At 45.5% G+C, this 24,447-nt stretch overlaps 1 protein-coding gene across 9 annotated transcripts in view; it reads left to right on the top strand.

Annotated features, from left to right (window-relative positions):
* LOC102447602 (cyclic AMP-dependent transcription factor ATF-7) overlaps positions 1-24,447 on the top strand; it is an 88,776-nt gene that overhangs the window by 4,476 nt on the left and 59,853 nt on the right. For 5 of the 9 annotated variants that reach the window (XR_012896593.1, XR_012896594.1, XM_075901626.1 and 2 more), the window contains exon 2: positions 22,905-22,973. Coding sequence is in view for 7 of the 9 variants with exons in the window: in XM_075901626.1 (XP_075757741.1) it covers positions 22,926-22,973 (48 nt within the window). In the remaining 2 variants the exon portion in view is untranslated. Of the gene's footprint in view, positions 1-1,411; positions 1,610-12,280; positions 12,386-22,904; positions 22,974-24,447 lie in introns of all 9 variants that reach the window. The other 4 variants (XM_075901627.1, XM_075901629.1, XM_075901628.1 and 1 more) reach the window with 3 other exon arrangements.

Below are 24,447 nucleotides of genomic sequence, written 5' to 3'. Positions count from 1 at the left end.
CTCCTGGGTTCTCTCTTCCGCTTTTGTCACTCTGTCCATGTAAGAGTGGGCAGTTCATTTAATCTTTTTTTGCCTCAGTTTTCCATAAATAATATCCAGGATTGGATCTCGCTAGGCCCAAAGAAGACCGTTTAATGGACACGGGGAGGTCCAGCATCTTGCAGGGGATCGTTAGCATTCCAGCTGATCTCCTCTCCTGGCTGCCAACTCCACTGCCAGCCCTGGCCACCAGGCTCCCCTGCTGGCCCTGGCCAGGCTCTGGTGCTCTGGGCTTCTTGTTCCCTAGCTGCCAGACTGGCCCTGCTTCTGGCCCCAGCTGGGCTCTGGCCACTGGCTCTCCTGCCACTGCCCCCTGCCCTCACCAGCCCAACTCTACTCCCGGCTGACAGCCCAGCCCTGCTTATGGCCTTGACCAGGCTCCGGCCACTGGACCAGCTTGGCCACTGGCCCCCGGTCGCTGGACAGTCTCCACTCCTGGCCCTAGCCACTGGCCTGGCTCCACTTCCGGCAGCCAGCTGACCATTCTGATGCCAAACTCCCGGCCACCCCCTGCTCGCTCCAGGAGCTCTCCAGTCCAGCAATATCCATGGTCCGGCATCAGAGTCCTGGACCAGAGAGGTTGAACCTGTAGTTCGAATACTCCTCTTTGTCCAGTGCTTTGAGAACCCTATGTCAGTGAAACCTTTGGTCAGTGAGTGCAGATGGACGTGAGAAATGTTGCTTTTAAAAGTTTTTAAATGGAAAAATGAAACACTCCATTTGAAATCCTACTTTTTAATCTGACTTCTTCATTTTCAGATCTCTTTAATAAAGCTCCAGATGGTGGTTGGGAAGGGTGAGGAGGATAATTCCAGAATGTGCGAAATGCGTTAACTAAGGTCTGAGGTCCCAGCCTGAGGTGAGGTACAGGGAAGTTATTAACTCTCGCCCTTCTTGTTGCTCTAAAAGGCGAGGACATTTAAGAGATGAAGTGCTATTAGGGGATAGTTGTGTAAAAGAAACTAGACCTCCTTTGGGATTTAGAAGCTAGGCTATGAAACTTCTTGTTGTGGGGCAGAGGGGTATATGAGTGATCAGCAGTGGAGTCTTATGGAAATAAATAGGGGTGGGAGTTTGCGACATTTCCTTGTCCACATTCTGTAGGAGTCTCTTCGTGGTAAAAAGTTTAAAACTTTCCCAGTGCAACTTTTGATGGTGTATCATTCTACAGGACTCCTGGTATGTCTGGTGTGTGCAGCACATTTATCTGCGGGTTGCTCTGTTTGGATTCTACATTAGAATGATGTGAACAATTACATTTCTATGTGATATTTTGTTTAACATGCTACTTGTTTTTCTTTAGCACTTATACTTTTCCTGGGAAAGGCACATAAGGAGGTCACCTTTTCAGAACTGCTCTTATCCCGTTTAGGTCTTGTCTTCACTACATGATGGATCTACACTGAAGTGAGTGATCCACTGGCGGTCGATTTGTTGTGTCTGCTTAGACACGATAAATCGACGACCGAGAGCTCTCCTGTCCATTCCGTTACTTGACCAGGGCGAGACAAGTAGCTGGAGTCAACAGGAGAACAGCCCCTGCTGACCTTACCGTGTGGAAGACACTGCGGTACGTATGTCAGCTTCAGCTATGCCATTTGTGTGGCTGAAGTTGTGTAGGATAGATTGACGGGGTGGGTTGTGGTATCGAGTAGGCCTCAAGCATTTAAATGAAATGGACATATTTTAAAGGGTGGCTTCCAATAGGAGCTGCTGGGTGGTGAATTCTTTTGACAGTCTAGCCCAGGGCTACTCAACCTTGGAAGCCCCGGGGGCCGCAATGATACTCTGTTTATGCCGAGGGCCGCAACTTAAGCGTGGTTGCATGTACATGCAAATATAGATGCAAATAGCTTCTTTCACACTGATGGGCATGAATTCCAAGTTTAAAGCAAGACTATACAACAAACAGGCCCCATTTAAGTCAGTTCTGCTGATATTAATACAATGCAATATTGACCTGATTTCCACCCATATGACAGCACTTTTAATGAGAGGTGACAGTCCAGGAATTTGACTGCTAAACACGTAGCAACAGAAGACCATTATTTTGACTACTTTTCTGTTTTGTTTCCCACCCGTGGGCTGTGTGTTGAGCCCTGCGTAAACCCAAACCACACTGCGGGCTGCAAACAAACAGGCTGCAGGGCGCATGCTGCCCGGCCCGTGTGTTGAGTAGCCCTAGTCTAGCCTTATGGCCCTGATTTTCCCCTCCCCCCCCCCCATGGATGTTCCATCCCTTCTGCTCTCACTGCATACTTTTACTCTTCTAGCCATTCCTTCTCTTGTTGTTTGCTCTAATATGTTGATTAGACTCATTTTTTAACCTTTTAAATGTTGAAAAGTAATCTCATTTCCTTGAATGAATTGCTAACCTCGATTCCAGCATTGTATGTTTGTTGCTAAAACCTTAGATCATAACATCTGTGCTGAACCTTTGTCTTGCTGACACGTTTCCCATGATGTGTCGGTTAACCAATTGGCAGTGAATCAGTGCCCCCTTTGTTCTGTGCTTCCCCATTTCCCCTAATTGTGTGTAGACTAATCTTAATCATTTCAAACCTAGTTTTGCATTGAGTTGCTCCAGTGTAATAAAGATATGATTTTATTTAGTTATTTTTTAAACAGACGAGTGCAAAAAGCTTTGTGGGCATTTTGTGTTAGTTCAACCTGTTCTTAAACAATTTAATCTAAGCAGAACTAAGATTAAGTCTACACTATTGCAGCACAACTGCTGGTGCTGTCTCTTTAGCACCGTAATATAGATGTTTCCTACATTCATGGGAGGTTTTTCTCCCCCTCTGATGTAGTTAACCTGCCTCTCCAAGAGGCATTAGCTAGGTTGATGGAAGAATTCTTCCATCAACCTATCTCCACCTAGAGTGGGGATTAAGTTGACTTAACTACTAGGAATGTAATAGTTTCATCAATTAACCAATAAGCAAAAACCTGATCAGTTAATGCTATAGACTACATGCATCCCCACACACCCGCCAGTACATTTTTTAACAAGCTGGCCAGCAGCCCGGCTCAGTCCTGGCTCGCATCGGGTCTGGAACCTACCCCACTGTGGCTCTGCATTTAAAGTGTATTAGGAGCCCTGCGGGCAGGCAGCCAGGCTCAGTTCTGCCTTGCGCTGGGTCTGGGAGCTCAGACCCCCCCTCATTGAATAGGAGCTGCTGCCTCCTCTGTATCAAGAGGAGCAACACAGAATTGAACCCCCAGTGAGCAGCGATGTTCCCAAGAGATGGCAACGTGGTGTGGTTACAGATAGCAAATAGAGCCTCAGCTCATATTTCATAAAGGGAGATGCAGCTCTGTTAGGAAAGCTGCCATAGCCTGGAATGTAACTCTGCTGTCTCACCCTTCCATGAAAGAATAAACTGGTGGCAAACAGGGCTGCCATCCATTACAGGCTGACTCATGAGAATAAACAAAGCCGCCTTACCAGTTACAGGCTACGTTAGCCACTATACACTTAGTTCCTATCTGCCAGTGATTTTCTGTGCTCTCTTTGTGAGGCAAGGGGGGTGTAACTGAATAAAACCGAATATCGTGTTGCATCATGCTGAAGAAAAGCTTTCAGGCTCCTTTTATCTGGAATGCCTATTCTGAATGGAGTTTGAAAATGTGTGGTGAGAGACTCGCCCTTTCGCTCCATTTTGAGGCTGTACTCCCACAGACCCAGCGTTTGTTACGCTGAGGAAAGTTAGTTCCTTGGATTTTGCTAGCCTGCCGTGCTCACCAAGAATGTTTCAGCTCTGTGGGTAAAGCCTCTGTTCTGAATACTGCTGTTACCTAAAAAAAAGCTGTCTAAAGCCTATTGGGCACTTAACATTTATATTGGCATGGTTATGTTGATCAGGGATGTGAAAAAATACCATCCCTAGTGACAGAGCTATGCCAACAAAATCCCCAGTGTGGGCATAGCTCTGTTGACAGTTGGCATAGCTAATATCACTTGGGAAATGGTGTTCCTACTGGCAGAAGAACTCCTGGTGTTGTGTATGCTGCATCTGTACTTGGCATGGCAGTGTGTAGTCGATTACACGATTAACTGAAAAGACAGGGCTTATCAGTTAATCCTATCAACTACATGTACTCCCCCTCCCCACCTCTGCTGCCTCTGTATCAGAAGCAGCAGGAGGGGAGGCAGATGGGAGCCTGCACGTGTGGGGAGCCAGCTTTCAAGTGCCAGAGTTTCAAACTCTGACGTCTGTATGGGCTCCAAAGGGCTACAAGGAGTGAGTAGTCAGCATCTGAATGGTTGCAGTCTAGTCAGTAAAAATCAGTAATATGAGAAGCAGACAAGCCATAAGCTTTAGATTTTTAGTGAAGCCTTGTGCAGTGTCATTTTGGTTTGTTTTTGGATGTCTAGATCCCTCAGTTTTCCTTGACTATTCTCAGCCTGTGTAGACCTGATTTCAGCACACCCTGGTTAAAACAAAGATCTGGTTGTGTTAGATCTAATTGGCTTCTTTGATACCATTGATTACGCGGTGATTATGTTGACTTGACTCTGATTTCAATCAGGGTTCATTTGGGCAACAGCTTTCCAGACCTGTGTCCTTTGCCTGTCACTTGAGTTCATTGTAATATTGAGAGCGTGCACATTGCAGTACTACTATGTAGTGCTACATCTTAAATCAACTTTGAAACAAAAGTTAGTGGCTTGCTTCTCGACTAGAGGTTTCTTCTATAAGTGTTTGACTGGTGTGACCAGGGTTCTGGTTTTTGAAAAGGGATCCTGGTGGCTTCGGTCAACACCGTTGACTGGGCTGTTCACTGTCCAGTTGTCTGCCTTGCAGAGGGGTTGGCGGTCTCCCTGCTAGCCTTTGCACGGCTCCCGGGAAGCAGCCTGCAAGCCCCGCCTCCAGTCCGGGAGCTCTGCATGCTGCTCCAAATGCCACCCCTGTCACTCCCATTGGCTAGGAACCACAGCCAATGGGAGCAGTGAAGGTTAGTGCTTATGGACAAGACAGCACACAGCTGCCTGGCTGTGCCGCTTCCAGCTTCTACACCGGGGTAGGCAATAAATTTTGGTGGGGGGCTACTCTAAGATATTGGAAAGTGATCAAGGGCCACGCTTTTCTATGGAGGAGATGCGGGGTCTAGGATGGAGGTTGGGTGCAGAAGGGGTATGGGAGTGGGGTGCAGGAGGTGGTGTGGTCTGAGGGAGTGTGGGTGACCCTGGTCAGGGGACTGAGGTGTAGGTTCATGAGGGAGGGGAGTATGAGTGCAAGAGAGGAGGATTCTGGCCTATGGGAGGGGCTCTAGGAGGGAGGGCAAAGTCTGGGGGGGATTGTGACCTGGGAGAAGGGGAAGAGGGTGTGTAGACTGCAGAAGGTTTGGGTGGTGACCTGCGGGAGGGGCAGGGGTGCCAGAGGCAGGCTTTCCTGGAAGGCGCTTACCTAAGTGTGTCCTGGCCAGCAGCCCTGCAGCACTCCAAGGCAGGCTGGCCACCCTGCCTGCTGCAGCCCTGGATCGCTTGAAACTGCAGGCTGTTCCCTCCATGTGGTGCTCTGCTCCAGGAGGGGGAAGAGGCTTGCGCTGTCTCCATCCCCCAGGCCACTCTCCAACCAATAGGAGCTGAGGATTGGGTTGGGGGTGGGGAGATCACATGAAGCCTTCCCCCGCCAGCAGAGCAGAGAGCCGCGGGGACTGCACTTCAATCCACGGCAGCTGTGCGCCTGAGGGTCCTGGCAGGGTGGTCTGCGGGCCCGATCTGGCCCCTGGGCAGTAGTTTGCCCAACCTGTTCTACATGGAGGAACATGTTGCTGCTTCCGGGAGCTGCTCGAGGCTTTAAAAGTCTTTGATAATGTCCCTTTTTAGTTCAGAAATCAAAATAAATGACATTAGGTAATTAACAGTCCTTATCTAACTGTTAGGTGTTAGACATTTGGAGTAGTACCTCTTTATCTGACTGGTTTTTTGTTGATGGGGATACATGCTTTCATCAGGGGGCCAGCTTGGAATGCCAATGGCTTTAAGACATGTAGGACACCTTGCAAACTGTTGAGCCACGTACCTGCCATGCAAGTGCGTTGCTTATTGATATTGGCTATGATTAGTACATATGTCTCAAGAATGATGAAAGGTCTAGAGAACATGAGCTAGGAGGGATGGCTGAAAGAATTGGGTTTGTTTAGTTTAGAAAAGAGAAGACCGAGGGGGGACATGATAGCAGTTTTCAGGTATCTAAAAGGGTGTCATAAGGAGGAGGGAGAAAACTTGTTCATCTTGGCTTCTGAGGATAGAACAAGAAGCAATGGGCTAAACTGCAGCAAGGAGGTTTAGGTTGGACATTAGGAAAAAGTTCCTAACTGTCAGGGGGGTCAAACACTGGAATAAATTGCCCAGGGAGGCTGTGGAATCTCCATCTGTGGAGATATTTAAGAGTAGGTTAGATAAATGTCTATCCGGGATGGCCTAGCCCTAGACAGTGCTTGGTCCTGCCATGGGGGCGGGGGGCTGGACTCGATGACCTCTCGAGGTCCCTTCCAGCCCTAGTATTCTATGTCCCAGGAGACCGATCATTCTAGCTTGCAGATACTTTTTTGTATCTTTGGTCAATTTCTTCAGTTGCTAAACATTTTTAAAGGAAACATGTAGATCCTTTATTTTTCAGTGTCCTTACTCTGTGCTGATTATATATCTGAGTCTTCATCCCTTCTTTTAAATTGATGCCCTGGTACATCAATAAGATTTCCACTAAGATTTTGTCCTGTGCGGTCTTCAGGCCGTGTGTGTGTGGGGGGGGGGGGGGGGGAATTTCTCTTTGATGCTTTTGCATTGGTCAAAGTCCAATGATGGAGGGCAAAGAAGTGCTCAGGCCTGTGTAACTTATTTCATTTAGGAAGTGTACCTGCGAAGGCACGCTTGCAGGTTGAAATTGCGTGTGCTAGGAGGATTTGGTGGTCGAGCTATGGGCAAAGGTTTCCTAGGACTCGTGTGAGTGGCGCTTTGGATCTTGCGGCCATATTACTCCTTTCAATAGAGCTTGTTTTGGTCTTGGCAGAAGATGCTATCAGTGCCCCCTCCTCCCATTGTCGTGGAACAAATATGTTAAATTTCTTTGAAGCTCATAGTTACCAAAGGTGCATGTGGGGATTGCTAAACTAGGGACCAGTTTCTGTGCATGCACATAGAAAGGCATAATTTAGTGCATCTGACGAAGTGGGTCTTTGCCCACGAAAGCTTATGCTCCTACACTTCAGTTAGTCTATAAGGTGCCACAGGACTCCTCGTCACTTTTGCAGATTCAGACTAACACGGCTACCCCTCTGATAATTTAGTGGGAAATGGTTGGTCTCTGCTTTCACCCTGCATTTATAGGGTAACTTGGAATGATTTATTAAATACCACGTCGCTGTTGAAGATTTACCTCAAGTAAGTTTCTTGCCAATATTCCAGTTTATACAGTTGGGTTTGCTTTATCAAGTTTATAAAGTGTCAGAGTGTTGTGCCTCTGAAACAAATTTTATAGCATTAGCTTTTAGTTTTCTTTTTCAGATGACCATTTTTTTTTATTACAAAGCAAACATTCCCACTCCCTCCCCCACACCTCAAAATATGTCTAAACTCAAAGCACACTGCTAGCAACAGTCTATGCATATTTTCCTTAGGTTCTGAAGTGGACTTTTTCCCAGAAAAACTTCTGAACTTTGAGGCTGTCTTTTGATGTGTAACATTGAGTGATGGTCACCTGCAAAGGTAGCTTGAAACTTAATGAGATTTTAAAAAGTGTCTAAGCAAGTTAGGCATTGTCTCAGATCCACAGGGCCTGGTCCATGCTCAGCATGTAACCAGTCCTCTGGGCTGAGCCACTGCCCCATCCCTCTTCAATGGGCAGCTGTGTCATAAAATACTTCTGGGATTGTCACAGGCACCTAATTCCACCAAGTACCTAATCTGCATGTTTAGATACCTAAAATACCTTTTGTTAATCTGGTGTGAAGAGATCATGGATATGGGCTTTTTCCAAAAGGCCCTAAGCCTCATTTCAGAAAGTGACTTCAGTACTTAGGAGCTAAAGTCCTGTTGACTTTCAGTGAGAGTTAAGCACCAAAGTGTCACAATCACTTAGGCGCTTTTGAAAATGTTCCGCATGATGAGTTACAGTGCTTTTGAATCAAAATACAGGACTATGTAGCACTTTAAAGACTAACAAGATGGTTTATTAGATGATGAGCTTTCGTGAGCCAGACCCACTTCCTCAGATCAAATAGTGGAAGAAAATAGTCACCATGTTGTTAGTCTTTAAAGTGCTACATAGTCCTGTATTTTGTTTCAGCAACCCAGACTAACATGGCTACATTTCTAGTGCTTTTGAATGTTACTGTAGCATAATATTAACATACGGCAATGTAGACAGGGCTGAGAACTGAACTGAGAGCAAATCCCAAGGAAGGGTTGGCAGTCACTTATGCTACATTGTTTGTGGATCTTTGCCATTCTTATTCCCCCAACTGCCATCAACATATTCGGTGCGTTTTGTGCTGAATGTCCCTTGTGGTTGTCAGAAAGCTTCAGGCAGAGATCTGCTAATCAGTATATTTTAAAAAACAAAAACAAAAAGTGTTTCTGGAACTGCCTCAAAGCAATAAGTTTCCTTCCTTGCGTTGTAGTGGGAAATCTTTGACTATTTTAGACGCTTCCCCAAGATGTCAATCTTGTACTTCCTCTTTGTTTGGACAGTATGTAGAAATGTCTGCTAGCTTTTTGTCTGATTGTTGCAGAGTAATTCTACCTTAACTATAATAAGTCCTACATTTCCACAGACCAGCTCCTGGTGGTGATCATGGGTTCTACGTTTGCTACTGATCTACATACATTTGTGTATCTTACAGTGGAATATATGTGCTGAAGTGTAGACTCTGTGTAGACCTCTGTAACAGCCCTGCTTTTGGTTTTATTCATTCCTCCCAGTAGCAATGTATTGTCTTTTCTTAGGGGTTGGCCTAAGAAAACATAACTAGCATTTCTGTAGGCCTGTTTTTACATGGATTTGATAGTTAATATTGGCATGCCTCCCAGATCCCAGCAAAATTACTGGGACGGCCTTGCTACTTTAGTTTGGGAACTAATCCCATATAACTTTTTATGGGATTTAGCTTACTCCTGTTTCTCTCTGTAGGCTTCTAGCATGCTAGTTTAATAACAGCAATGCAGCAGTGAGCCACAGACCCAAAACACTGTTGGGAGAGCATGATTTTTCAGAAAGATAAAATAGATTTTCAGACTTGTTATAGTAGCCATGGTGCATCTTCTAAGAATCCCAAGAAAGTCCGGTAGATGCACTGTGTGCCATGTAGAAATGCAGTGTTGTAGCCACGTCCATGCAGGGTTTGAGACACAAGGTGGAGGAAGTTGGTTCCAATAAAAAGATATTATCTCATCCACCTTGTCTCTCGTAGGAAGGTAGTAGTGTAAGAACACTTGTGTCTGTTGTGGTGCTGCAGTAGTAAGAGTCGGGCTCCAGGAGTTTATAAAAGCAGGTTTTTTTGAGAGAACCGTAAACCCTTTATTGGAAAGAGTTGCCTATTTAAAGAGCCTGAGCCAGCTGCAAACAGGCTTTCTGCTGAACTGCATTATCCGTGCAAACGTTTTTTTCTTTTACCCGTAACTCTCTCTCCAATCACTAGCTATGAAGCTTGAAGCTCTTTGTTGATCTCAGCCTATTTCTTTGCCCTAAACTTGTTCCTGCCTGTTTAAATCTGGTGTCCCCAATGGATTTCAGCCTTGATTGCAACTGCTCTGTTATTTAGAGTACTTTTTATTTAACGTAATCCTTTGTACGTACTAGTACATGTCCTGCAGAAATGCAGGAAGAAGCAAGCGCATTGTACAGTTCAGGCTTCCTCAGGCTAAACTCTGCTCTGTAGTTGCTTGCTGCTAGTGCTAATCCTCTGCTTGTTTCCCAGCGTGTGTGTGTGTCTGCCTTCACCACTCCAGCCATTCCCTAATCCCCGTTTCTTAACATTTAATTAAAAGTTTAATATCTTGTGTGCACATGGTGCCTTTCGTTAGGAAGCTTCCCCAGATGCTGTTTATGTACAATGCAAGTGATACACACATGCAGCCTCTCTGAGAGGGTGTTCAGTAGCCAGTTGGTTCACGGCATCTCCCTACTTCCTTTTAAAAAAAACAAAACAAAACAAAAAAGTGCTTTAGGCTCTCTAATGCCTCTGCTGAGCACACAGCACTGGAGTTTCTAGCCTCCTCATAGTTCTTCAGAAGGGTGAAGGGCTAAGTCAGCCCTCCTAAGAGCTACAAATGTAGGCTTAGGCTACATCACCCAGGGCTGGGAAAAATGTGGAGATAGATGCGGGTAGGTTGATGGAAGAATTCTTTCATTGATTTCGCTGCTGCCTTGTGAAGAGGTAGAGTCACTACATTGACACAAGTGGCTTTTCCATCAATGTAGAGAGTGTCTACTAGGGATGCAGGAGAATAACCGTTTACATAGTTAACCGATAAGCCTGGGTTTATTGGTTACTGTGAACAGTTAAACTCCGGTTACCACCCCACTCCTGTGGAACTGGCTGCCACCCCACGTTGCTGCCTTTGACACAGGCAGCAGCGTGCACTGGCTCCCAGAGAGTCGGCTGCCGCCCCGTGCTGCAGGTGCGTGTAACTGCTGAAAATGTCAGTGGTTACATGCGGCGAGGAGTCCTGTGGCACCTGGTTACATGGTTACCAAATTACCTGCATTTTAGCATCCCTAATGTCTACATTAGTGTTATATCCGCAGAGCTGTAGCACTGTAGAAGTGGCGTGAGTGCCCCTTGCTATGTGTCCCAAAGCCAGCGCTTAACCCATCTAAACTGTCCCCTCTATCCATCCTGCATTTAAGCCATTAGGTTTATCTTGTATCTCCCTGCAGTTCTCCCACTCCCCAGACCGGTATGCTGCACTTAGACTCACGAGTTCACATTAAAATCTTGCATCATTGATTCTCAAAAGTAAAACATCAACTTTTGATTGAGAAATAACTTGCTAAAACTGCCTACTATAAACATGACATACAGGGAATGAAGTTTATAATTGTATCTGTATTCATTCAAAACAAACTCTCAACCCATTCATATCTACAGTGCGCCCTTGTTTGATTTATAGCACATTCTTCTTCCCCACATCCACATAGGAAAAAGGAAAGTTATTAGGAACAAATCTTCCAGCTCCTTCTTCTGTTTCAGCTTTTTCCAACTGGTTAAATCCCAGTAGGTGTCTCACGCTTGCGTTCTAAGTGATTCCTGTACTCAGGATTAGGTTTCCACCAGACAGACTGGCTTTCACCTTCTTCTGGAGCAAGGGGTGCAGGTCACATGGTAAGATTATCAAGGTATCTATCACCTAATCTGTTCCCTGCCATTGTGGGGGCCTCTGGCGTTGGTCTTTCCTGTTCTTTGCCTGTAGCACACAATAGCACAGTCTTCTGAGAGCTGGTCTACTACGTTGATGTAATTCTTATTGGTGGGCTTAGGGAGGGGGGTGGTTAGTGGCCTGTGACTTACAGGCATTCAGACTAGATAATCTGTGATCCCTTCTGACGTTAAACTGGGACTCAGCTGAGCGATAAAGCTTCCAGCAGTAGGAGTGCATGAGATGAAGTCTCTAAGGCTTAATTTCCAGTTTTATATTGATATAACATTTTCAGTTAGAGGTGTGTGGTGTGCTTTACTGAGAGAGTAAAATCAGTTCAGCCTTTAGCACAGATGTTTATTCTCGTGGAAAAGCGCCATATTTATCCCCTAAAATTTTACAGGAGTAACTTACGCCCATGTCTATGACTGTGTACATACTTAGGAAGGATTGTACTGCTTTAATTATATGGATATAGTTAAAAGTATACAGCTTTTGTGTCTAAAAAAGCACTTGAGAGCTAGGCTGTCTCAATTAAGCCTTATAAGACTTGTGGGCACCAGGCATTCTTATAATAACAGCAGTCACACACAGTGTACAGTGCAACAATGTAGCTTTATTTTTAGAGCATTTTTCATGCCGACCGTATAGCCCTACGTTTTACAGAGCTAAATCACAACCAGAAAATTTGAGGCAGGCAAAGGAGAAGGTGGTTCTTAGTGAAGATTTGATGAGATGGAAAGTTACAGGTAAGCTTTTCTAAGTGGCAGGAGCTGTAGAAAAGTTTGTTACTACCAGAGTGGCCAGATGGTACCAGAAGACAGAGGTCAGTGTTAGAGCGCGAGAGGAGGACAAAGTCTATTTTCTTCTGTGCAGGTTCTTACGGTGGTGGTGATGAGCACAATATAGCTGAGAGCCTTCCGGCAGTACGTGAAGCAGTGTGACGAGTGTGTTCTCTTATCCTTTCCCGGAGGGGCGGAGGTATGTGTGGTTGAGCGTTCTGTTCTGGAATGTTTTAAATACCTGCCCAGCCCTGTTAGAGAAGGCAGGGTCAAAGGTGAGCCTTGTATTTAAAGCGGAAGGTGGTCAGATTTGTGATGGTCCTTAGCTGCTGAGAGTTCATTCCGTTGTCTTGGGCAGGTTCCCAAGAAAGCTCTGTCTCCTGCAAGCTCAGGCTTTATCTTCAATGGCGAAAGTTCTGTTGTGCAGAGAACAAAGTTGTTGACTGGACTTCGCCCACAGTTAGCTCATTTTAGCATCCGTTTGCCAGCATCTCGGCACACTTCGGGATGTTAAAATGCATGTAAGTAACTGTGTAACCGCTGATCATTTCAGCGGTTACGTGGTGGGGGAGGCGGCTCCTCGGGAGCCGTTGCACCCAGGGAGCCGGCTTTTAAGCCAGCTTCCCCCACACACCAGCTCCCACCTGCCTCCCCCCACGCAGCTGTCTCTGGTAGAGAGGCAGCAGCGTAGGGGAAGGGTGAGCTGGCTGGTGCGTGTGGGGAGCCGGTGCATACCGGGATCCTGCGTGTAACTGTGGAAGTTAACTGATGAACCCAGGCTCGCTGGCTAACTGTGTACACCGTTGCACGTTCACATCCCTAGTCAACACTACAGCCCATGTCGGTGCAATTTCTGTCACTCAGATCTGAATAAACAACCCCCTGAGTGACATTGACTTGACAGCTGCTCCCATTGACAGAGCATCTGCTCACAGAGCTGGGGTTTTGGGTTTTTTTCTCTCCCCATGAGCATACAGCATTTTCACCAGTGGCACTGCAGCCGGGCGACTGTATCAGTACAGCTGTAGCACTCTACATACAGACGTGAGCTTACTCATTGCATGCCTGTTCAGGGTTAGTGTGCCCATGGGCAGCTATAACTTTCCTCGCTGCGTTGATGAGATGCAGTAAGTGTATGGGTGCGGTCACTATCTTTGGACTTTGTGTGTTGCTAACATCTCCAAATTTGAGAGGCACCAGAGATGATGATGTGTCTCTGAGCTTGAAACTGTAGCAACAAGAGCTTGAACACATGGTAGTTAAATTGATTTTTTTATTAAATAAAATAAAAAGACTATGTGATGCTGCCAGCTGTTTTACTACCCTGACCCCAGGCCATTGAGTGCTCTGAAAATAACCACAAAGCCTAGATTTTTGCCTTATTTTGTTGATTTGAGGAGATTCTCTGCAGCACAGGCGACTGCAAACACACCAGCCCTGTCCCTCAGTAGCCTCCCACAGAGTATGTGCTTCAGCGTGCTGTACCATTGGGGTTTCTTAAGCACTGAAGACTTCATGCCCGGGCATATTGGATAGCTGTTGTCCAGCCAAGAGGTGACGCAGGTGTGCATAAGTGAAGCCAGCTCCTCATGTGCCAAGATAGAGTGGAGACTCCTAGCCAAGGAGAGAGCGTGTAAAGGAGTCAGCAGCGTGGCCAGATCTGCCTGGTCTCAGTGTGACATCTGACTAGTTCATCTGGTGACTGCTTGTAGATGTTGAGTAAGACCAGAGGAAGGAAGAATTCTTATAGGGCTCCACAAGCAGGGGTTTAGCAGTGTAAGTGCTGTTTCCCATCATCGCTGCAGGAGGAACTCAGACCATTCCAGCACGTGGTCCTGGACCCCTGCCACGCCTCTCAGTGCCGTCTTGCCTGTTGCATGTTTGACAGTTGAGAGATGCAGGCGGATGAGTACACGTATCCTACCACTGAAGTGGTTTCAGTTGCCGGTTCTGGTGTGAAACAAGAAAGGCGGTTATCGCTCAGCTCTGAAAGGTGTGGGGAGTCGGAGTAGGGCTTCCGGGTTGGGAATATGTGACGTTGTACATGTGAAGAGAAAGTGGTTGTGTACAGTTATCCACCAACAATTAGACTGTCGTTCCCCTTGTAGCAACTGACTGATGCTTCCAAAAAGTGTCTGACTCATTCTGTGGCCTTGGGCAAATTGCTTAACTCCCTGCCTTGGTTTTCCCATCTATAAAACTTAGATATATGTTGGCCTCTCACACATATTGGTTCTTCTTGGCCACTGATGATAGGACAAGAAGCAATGGGTTTAAACTGCAGCAAGGGAGGTTTAGGCGGGACATTAGGAAAAACTTCCTACCTGTCAGGGTGGTTAAACACTGGAATAAATTGCCTAGGGTGGTTGTGGAATCTCCATCCCTGGAGATATTTAAGAGCAGGTTAGGTAGATCTCTCTCAGGGATGATCTAGATGGTGCTTGGTCCAGCTGTGAGAGCAGGGGACTGGACTTGATGACCTCTCCAGTATTTTTATGATTCCATGAAAGCACCACATGGATTCCCATACATGTAGAGGCTCAAAGTTATTTCACGCTTACAGTGAAAATGAAAAAAAGATATATGAGAAGCTGTTCCCATGTAGAACAGCTTAACTGGTTTCCATTAGATGCTAGCATGTTTTTAGGGGATGAATTTTCCTTGTGGCAGATCGGACTTTCATTCCTGTTAATAAGTTTGGTGCATCTAATTTCCTGTAAAGCTCTGTTTAAATTTTACCCTAGGGGTCTGTCTAGCGTAGACTAGGATAAAATGTTTTGTTTTTGTTTTTTTTAATGAGTTAGTAAACGCATTTTGGGACTACTTCAATCTGCGGACTGAAATAAAATGGGAAACTTAGCACTTGATTGTGCTAGTGTCCAAATTCATAGGCTGATTAGCACTTTGTGTAGACATAGAATCATGGGATTAGAAGGACCCACAAGCGATTACCTAGTCCTGTCTCCTTCACTCGTGGCAGAATTAGTATTATCTAGTCCATCCTGGACAGGTGTTTCTCACCTGCTCTTAAAAATCTGCAGTGATGGAGATTCCAAAACCACCCTAGGCAATTTATTCCAGTTCTCAGGGCTCACCAAGCGGCAGCGAGTCCCACTTGCCAGCCGCGCTGTTTCGCGCGGTTCTGCGCTCTGCGCATGCGCAGATCGTTCTGCGCAGATCGTTCTGCGCCAGCTCTTCCAGGTTGTAATCTACTCGCCACAGGCGGGTCGATTACACTATTTGTCGAGCCCTGTCCGTTCTTAACCACCTTGATAGTTGGGAAGTTCTTCCTAATGTCCAACCTAAACTATAACTTAAACCAGGGGGTGGGCAATAATTTGTAATGGGGGGCCACTCCACGATTTTGGCAAGTGGTCAAAGGCCACCTTTCTACCAAGGGGATGTGAGGTCTGGGACAGAGGTTGGGTAAAGAAGAGAGCTTGGGGGAAGGGACTGGGCTCCAGGAGGGGATGTGGGGTCTGAAAGGGGGTTTGGGTGAAGGAGTGGGTTATGATCTGGGGCAAGGGTTTGGGATGCAGGGTCCAGGAGGGATCTGGGTGCAGGAGAGGATTCTGGCCTAGGGGAGGGGCTCTAAGAGGGGGTACATGGTGTGGGAGGGAGCTGTGACCTAGGTGAAGGGGGTACAGTGTGTTTGGGTGGGGGGAGAAGGTAGGAGCCGGAGCCAGAGGCAGGCTCTGTCTGGGGAGTGCATACCTAGCCAACAGTCCTGCGGGAACCTGAAGGCTGCAGTCGCGTGCTACTCCACATGGCTCTTCTCCCACTCGAGGGGGGGGGAGAGAAAGGTGTGAGGAGGCTTCATTGGCTGCCCCCGCTGCCAGCAAAATTTCTCAGCTCCTATTGGCTAGAAACTAGCCAATGGGAGCTGAGAGATTTTGCTGGGGGGCAGGACAGAGCACAAAGCCTCCTTCCTTCCAGCATAGAGCAGCCGTATTTAAAGTGGCGGCAGCTGTGCAGTGCTTAAGGGTCCCAGGCAGCCAGTGGCCAGACCCTGTAGCTTGGCGAGCGGAATCTGACCCCTGATTTTAAACCCATTGTTTCTTGTCCTATTCATAGAGGTCGAGGAGAAGAATTTTTCTTCCCCCTCCTTCTCGCAACCTTTTATGTACTAGAAAACTGTTGTCACGTCCCCTCGCAACCGACTCTTCTCCAGACTAAACAAACCCAGCTTTTTTCCATCTTTTTTGTTGCTCTTCTCTGGACTTTTCCCAGTTTGTCCACGTGTTTCCTGAACGGGGGCACCCAAAACTGAACACACTCCTCCATTGAGGCTTAATCAGTGTGGCATTAAACTTCCTAAAAATAACTGTTTGAAGTTTTGATTATTGAAATTAGTAAAAATGACTCCTCACGTCAGTCTCCCACGTACGATTCTCACCACAGGTAAGTGTCCTTCAGCTTGCTGTGTAGACATGGCCTTAGTGACACGAGCAGGCTGGGAACAGCACAGCTGCACCACTGTAAGATCTTTCATGTAGTCACTCTATGCTGACAGGTGAAAGCTCTCCCGTTGACATCATAAACCCACTTGAACGAGCGGTGGGAGCTGTGTGGGTCAGAGACCTGGCATAGTGCTGTGTCTTGTGAGAGCGTATGCCAGCAAAACGTATGTCACTAAGGGCTGCGGGGGACTTCCCATACCCTGAACTAGTCATGTCAAATCCCATTGAATGTTTAACACTGCATTTAACCAGTGAATTGATTCAAGAGGGGACCATTGCAGGCCAGTGGGTGGGCAATAATTTTTCACGGGTGGGCTCTCCAAGATTTTGATAAGTGGCCAAGAACCTACTTTTCTATGGAGAGGATGTGGGGTCTGGGACAGAGGTTGGGTGCAGAAGGGAACTTTGGGTAGGGAACTAGAGTCCAGAATGGAGTGTGGGGTCTGAGAGGGAGTTTGGGTGAAGGAGGAGCAGAAGCTTGGGGTCCAGGGTCCAGGAGGGGGTTCACATCTCTCCCCTGAGCAACGTGGGTGCAGGAGAGGATTCAGGTCTGGGGGAGGGGTGTAGCAAAATCTCTCCGCCTCATTGGCTTGCTTCTGTGAAGCTGCCCTCTTCTCCCTGATGCCTCCTCCCTTCCCCTCCCAGAGCAGAGAACCACAGGGAGCAGCCAGCCTCTTAAAGCAGCATGGGGCTGCTCTGTGCCTGAGGGTCCCAATGAGATGGCCCATGGGCAGTATCAAGTGGCTTGGCAGGCTGGATCCAGCCTGCAGGCCAGATCTTGCGCACCCCTGGACAGTACGGATGTGATGCCTGCACCAAAACATTTACACACCCGAGTGAATTTTTGAAAAATCTTAATTAGTGCTAATTCTCACTCTTCTAATCCACAGACCTAACAATTCTTCCAACCCCTCACTGCCCATCTACCCTTCCTGAAAATTGTAATCTGGATGTTGGAGACGTTTTCACTTAAGCCTTCACTGTTAACAAAATATACTCAGTATGGCAGCGAATAAAGTCTTTTTATTTACACGTATCAAATACAGAAGCAAAATGCACTTTGTGCTGTGGGCCCCTGGGTGTTTGTTATCTTTAACGTGTTAATGGGCAAGGAGCGCCTCAGTCATTAGTCTGAATTAGTGGAGGTTTCGCTTTATTAAATCTCCTTGTGGAGTCAAATCTATAGCTGCTTAGAGTGAGAAAGTAGTTAATGTAGTGGGAACACTACTTGTGTACAATTTTTAAAGTGCTTACCAAGGTGCAGAAGCATTCATTTCCACTGTACAGCTGGGGAAACTGAGATGCATGGTAGGAAATGACTTGCACTTGAAGTAGGACCAAATTATAAGCTCCTTGGAGTAAGAGTTGTGTCTTATTTCTGCTTGGAAATTGTCTGACTCATCCTTGACATTATCATAAACACACCTCTTCTGTGCATGCCTGATGTGTAGTGGACCATGTGGCCTTGTGGCACGTGCAGAAACAATTTAAAATGACTTTTTCTCATATCTGCGTCAAAAATAACAGAAATCGGTAGTCCCTAGCCATGGGGAGCCAGGTACAACACCCAAGCAATGTCCCGCACTCAGCGTTGAGTTTTGCAAAGCGGGAATTCCTTGGCTGACCCATGCAAGGGAAGGTTACATGTTACCTTTGTCCCCACTCCTCTTATGAAACCTCCTAAGTCTTTGTGAAATGGCAATGGTCTTGCTCTGGAAATGATGGCCCACAGCTTGCTGACTGTAAGTGGGGGAATAAGCACTTTGTTTTCATGCTCATCTGAATGGTGTGAGAGGTGGGAACAAGAAAATAGACTACAGAAGCCGGTTCTTTTTCTCAGAAGAATGTTTGGGCTTTTTCCAAAGCTTTCCATGAGGTGGCAGAGGCTCTTCAGAAGTGCGCTAAGAGGATTTAAAGAATGATTCAGTAATCTAATCCTGTGCTTTTTGTTGCCTTTTCAAACATGCTAAAAATAATCAAAACAGCAAAATGCTGTCCCCGGGCTGTGGGGAAAGGAATACAAATGCCATTCCCCCAGTATCCAGTCATCTGCTAGTTCTGCCTTTTCTTAAGAATAGAGTTTATTGAAGCAATTTATCCTGACTCAGTGTGATATAAATCTCTACATATATTTACATTCAGGTTATCGTTCATAGTGAGTAAGCAGTTAATAGTTTTTGAGGGAAACCAAAATGAATCTTCCTAACATTGTGCAAGATCAACTGCAATTCTCAGTGCAGAAATCTCAAATTTTTAAATAGCACCTCTGGTTACTCTGTCAGAAGTGTCTGGGGGGAGCCTGAAATACTATGGGTTTTTTTTCTCAGTTTTGATTGGTTTTATCAAAGCCACAAGAGTAACTGCTGATCCATTTCTTTAATGTCTTGAATAGCTTGGAAGCATAAATACCAAACGAAAAGAGACCCAACATCTTAAGAAGGGGTGGATGAAACAAGCTGGTAAAGTGACAGATATCTGACATTACATTAATTAGGGCAAAGTAAGGATTTTTGCCGCCTTGTTATCCTGGAAGTTTAATGCACTTTATTAGAAAAATAAAATCGCTTCTCTTCCTAGCTAAGTACACCACTCGGCTCCACGTAAAATCCCCCAACTGTGTTAATGATTTAACTTCATAATCCTCTTCACCCACTCACCGTTCAGTAGCTTATCTCTTTTTAAGGCTGATTTTTACAAAATTTTAAAGGATAACTAATACCACTTTCATCCATTTCTTGTCTGCCATTCTCCTGTTATCACAGCGTGATGGCTCTTTCGTCAATGGTTTAATATTCCCCAAACCTGTTGTTTTAATATGGCTGATGAAAGAACCGCTGGACTCCCAGAGGACTGTCACTGCCTTGACAATAGGTGTGTCGCGTAGGCATTGACAATGCAATCTCTCCTCCTACACTGCGTCACCAATGAATCTAAGCCCATGCTCTCCCTAACTGCGAGGAGAGCATAGTTTCCATAGGCATACAATTCTTGGTTCTGAGATTGAGGCATGAAGATGGGAATCAATTTGTCAATTTATAACCACCTCCTGCTTCGGAGCATGTAAGGACTAACACTGCCCTTTAAAGATATAAACAATTGCCAAGTCTTTTAGCAGTCAAAGACAACACAAGTAGGATTGCAGATCTGAAACTGGATGTCAGGAGTTTTGGGTTAAGTCCTATGGACCACACTAAGCTGGTTGCAGAACTAAAGTCTGGAGGTTCTGAGGGGTCTTTGGTGTGCATGATGGACCTGTGTCTTTCCTGATTCATAAAAAAACCTGCTGGAAATAGTGAAACTGTGCTTGGGGGAACCCATCACATCCTTTTGGGAGAACATGGTACAGCTCCCCATAAGTAGGCAATTGTTAGGTCTTTATTCAGTACACCACCTCTTGATACTGATAGTCCTTCCAAATTACCATCCTCTTTCAAACTTCACCTTCTTCTGCGAAAGGGGGCGGCAAAGCAATTTTAGTAGGATTTGTAGTCTTAACTTTTCCTTTCACTCCCGTGAGATTTGAGATTTGGTTATGTTAGACACACCGTATCAGTTGCATTATCCATCTCAATGAAGAATGCAAAGATAAATTGAGGCTCTCAGCTCTTTTAGATCAATCTGCTTCCCTTGGTACAGCTGATGGCAGGGTTTTGGGGAGCTGGTTCTGGTCCTCACTTGGGGTTAATGGAGTTTGTCTAGTTGCTTTGCTCCTTTCTTTCTAGATTTCAGAGCGTTGCTTGGAGCAAAGGAGCATGGGGCAGACATGTTACTGCATCATTTGACATGTATTCATCCTTTTGAAGGCTGTTATTGAAGAAGCATGAACTTACCCTGCTTTCAATATGCCATTGATAACACCTACCTCTCTATCTGCATTTTGTGGTCTCATCGGATGCGTATCCCGTACGTGAATGAGGTTAGGTCTAGAACGAGGGAGAGCTGGTTGAAAATCAGTGGTCATGTCTGCAGGCTCTGTTTAGAAGGTCAAAGTAGTGGTGGACATCCACTCCCTTTATTGGAGAGAGCACACTCACCTTTCAGTTTCTCAAGTAAACAGTTTGGGGTCTGAGTTGGAAGCTTAGACAGAGGTGGCCAAGGCTAGTTTTTGTTTTGCTTTCCCCCTGCATCTGTGCTTGCTGAGGCTTTTGACGTGTTTTAGATACTCCTCTTGCTGTCCTCTCAGCGGCAAAGGCGTGGCTGAGACGAGGTCCCTGTCAGGAGCACTCAGTCTATAGTCTATACATCATGAGAAAACACCTGCTTTGTGCTAGGATGGTGCTCTGGGATCTGTGCTGGCTTTATAGTAGAATTTAGGATGTTGGTGTTTGATTTATAAAACTGTAAGCCGTTTTGGATCCCAGCTGCATCTCTCATGAGGGTTTTCTGATCAACAGAAGCCTCCAGCTCTAGGATTTAGCTCAAGTCTTTCTCTAGGATCTTTTGAGCTTGTTACTTCCATGCACTCTGCAAGGTCCATTTCTCTGAGCTTTCTGGGTGGGGCTAGTATTTGTGGCTAGTCTTATTTAGATGCAAATTATGAAGCACCCTTGTTGCCAGCCCATTTATATTTTTGTTTGAAGGCTATTCACCTCTTGTGTTCCCATGGTTTTTATAGGCCTAGAGTTCATTTTCTTAATAATAAAGCTAAACATCATCTGAATTGAGAGAGCAGATTTTGTAGAGACCTTCAACAGCTGTTCAGTGGCCTGTGAGAAGTGGGTGGACTGCAATTCTGTTCCTCTAAAGGGTAACAGCTTTTAACCGTGACCAACTTGAGCCAGAGTTGCTTGAGCACTCTAGGGAGGGGAAAAGCTCCAATCTGACCAGTCCCTTCAGAAATGCAATTACTGGATCCCCCGAAGCCATCTTCAGCTCCCTTCTTCTGCAGCCCACCCACATACCCCCCCCATCCGTGTTTTGTGCCCCACTAGAATGCTTTCCAGAGAGTTCCTAAAAATAACCCTCCCCATCCTCTGTGCTACCAAGGTATTTCTGCATGGTCAAAAAAATTTAAAATCTAAACAAAGTGTGTATTTTTATGAACTAATTTTGGCTGCATTCTGGTTCCATTTCTGTTCTTGGCTCCAGTGATGCCTGTCAGCTTTCTACAGCCAAGAGCGTAACACGAAGGCTGGAAACAAGATGAGCAGTCGGAACACGTTCACGCAGTAAACCCCCCGAAGAGATAACATTTTCTTTATTATAGCTTTTTAAAATCCAGCTATAAAAATATCAGTGGGTGGATGGAACCATTATTTCTAGAGTTTGAGGTGGTGGGGGTTACTTTATTTACTCTTATTTTTTATTAATAAGAATAGCTTCACTTGTAGCATAATAGGGCAAAGTGCTTTGTTATCCTTGGCTATAATCTGTGATAAATTACCCTTGCCATCAGCCATGTAGTTTACCCACTGGGGAGCCAGATTATTGCCTTGTAAAATGGAGCACCACTCCTATAATCCCTTAATTAATTAAATGACAAATTTTAGTTCTCTCCCATTGAAAATATAACTTGTATGTAGAGCAGACTCGATTTATCTAACTGCTTCTGCGTTACGCACTCTCCCTACAGAAAAATGTGCGTGTGTGTACAGCTTTGTATACTACATTAAAAATCAATGAAGAAAATAAACAAGTGGATTAATACTTTGCTTTTCTCCAGTAGCTTCCATCTGAGGATGAATGTTTAATTCTTAGTCCTGCCCTTAGATACGATGATACCATTGCCACTTCCAGGTGGGGGCTTGGGGCAGGGTATGTTTACACTGCCGTTGGCAGAGTTCTTCCCAGCATGGACAGACAGACATGCAGTAGCAAGGAGAGGCAGCTTGAGGAAGCGGGGGTCCAGGTAGATTTGTGTTCAGGAGGCTCGCCTGAACGGCACTTATTTGAGCAGAACTAGCATGTCTGTCGTCTACTGCAGGGAGGCCAGGCCATGAAAGAACCAGGAGTGAAACCCCCGAATGCTGACCACTTACCCCTTATTCTGACCATTGGTCGAGGCTGTCATGGCTCCTCTTTTAACTACTACACTGTATTTCCTCTTTGCAATTGCAGAAATGACAGGGTCACCTTAAGCCAGGCAAGATGAATCCCTTCTTCCACACATGTGATGTTGGGGGCTCAGAGAACCTCTGTTTCCCCCCCCCCCCCCATATCTGCAGTATTAGCTAATTATATTCCTCTGAAGAGCTTCTGCTCTTGATATTTTGAATGTTTAACTTTAACAATTTCCACCCCTCTTTTCTTTCTCCTCAGCTTTGCCCCGCTGGATGAAATATGGGAGACGACAGGCCGTTTGTGTGCAATGCCCCCGGCTGTGGACAGGTACTTTTACAGTATACTTTATTGTGAATGTGGTGTTGTGAATCAAAGTGTCTGTTTTTATCACTGAGGCAAAGAGTTTAAAGCCAGCGTTTTACATGATCACTGGAGGTAATCAGATCGGAGGATTTGCTGTGTGTAAATCCAAGTTATGACCAAGTGCAAGCACTACAAAGTAATGAAATCTGCCTTGCTTTGTGCCATATTATTATTCTGCTAGTGCTTTTCATGAGACCCACACAGTGCAGAGAAGACATGCTGATCTCCAGTTAATGTCTTCTCGTAGTGTTACACACCTTCATTCAAGGCTATTCAACCAAAGGACAGATATTCCTTCTCTGTCAGGATGAGTTAGCTGTGAGCATATTCCGCAAAGCAGCTGAGAATGTGACAGTTGATGGTTTGCTGCTATGTGAACCCCAAACTGCTTGATTCTATTTTGAGCTTTCAAAAAAAAAAAATTTCCTCCATAGGTTACTTGTTACTGTTAGTTGCAGCTTTGCGAAAGTTTTTGTTGTTGTTTTGCTCACTTGCTTAGGTTGCATATTTTTGTTATGAATGCATGAAGTACCTCTTCTCATGCGTGAAAGGGCAGGTAGTAGACTTTGTGCCTGGGCTGGTAATGTCCAAGAGAGGTTCCCTCCCCCTGTCCCCCCTCCAGTAGTTAGTGCTTCCCTGAAGTCTGATTTAATGCAAAACAAACCTCTAAAAACAGAGGGTGTCGTTTTCCCTTCATTAAAACACTAATGCTTCATGTGATCCTAGGTGGCACCCATTGTCATACCTTCTGAAGTTCCTTTCCCTTTAAAAACCAAAACATTTGAACTACTGAGCCATTCCAGTGGAGAGTTAGTAAAATCCTGCATAAATTCCTTAGCATACTTGCTCTTGCTAATGAATTAAAAGCTTCTGTCATGGTGCCAACATTTCAGAAGGGGTGAACAGGCATGCCACTAAATGGTTTGTGGCTTTTAACCAGATCTTCAGTGATTCATATCCACTCTGTTACCTAATGGTCAGACAGGGAAATGGGTTGCCAGGTTATTATGACTGACACACTGGGGAGCCATAACCAATTCCCAGGATGAACCCCCACAGCTTAATTTGGGGGCCCCCAATCTTTTAATGCCTCTTTGGGTCTTTTCATGATGAACATTAAACAGGATAATGCTTGAGGCATGTGCTTTAAGACAGCACGTTAATATTTTGATATAGCTACTTTGTGCAAGGGAGGAATCTAAACCACTAACCAAGTACTTGGACTTTTTAAAAAAATATACAGTTGCTGTGGTTTTAATCTTTTGCTTACAAACATTTCTAGTACCAGTCTCCTCTGATGCATTTTTTTTTATCCTGTGCTTATATAGACTTGGTTTTGTGGCCTATCTTCTCTTTTTCTTCCTGAAATTTTGCAAGTCGTCATAAGCCGTGCTTGCGGGATCTGAGCACGGAGGTGAACACTTCAGTTATATAACTA

Source organism: Pelodiscus sinensis, chromosome 19 (genome assembly GCF_049634645.1).
Source record: "Pelodiscus sinensis isolate JC-2024 chromosome 19, ASM4963464v1, whole genome shotgun sequence".
In the NCBI taxonomy this organism is placed as follows: Eukaryota; Metazoa; Chordata; order Testudines; family Trionychidae; genus Pelodiscus; species Pelodiscus sinensis.
This window is presented reverse-complemented; position numbering and strand designations above follow the sequence as displayed.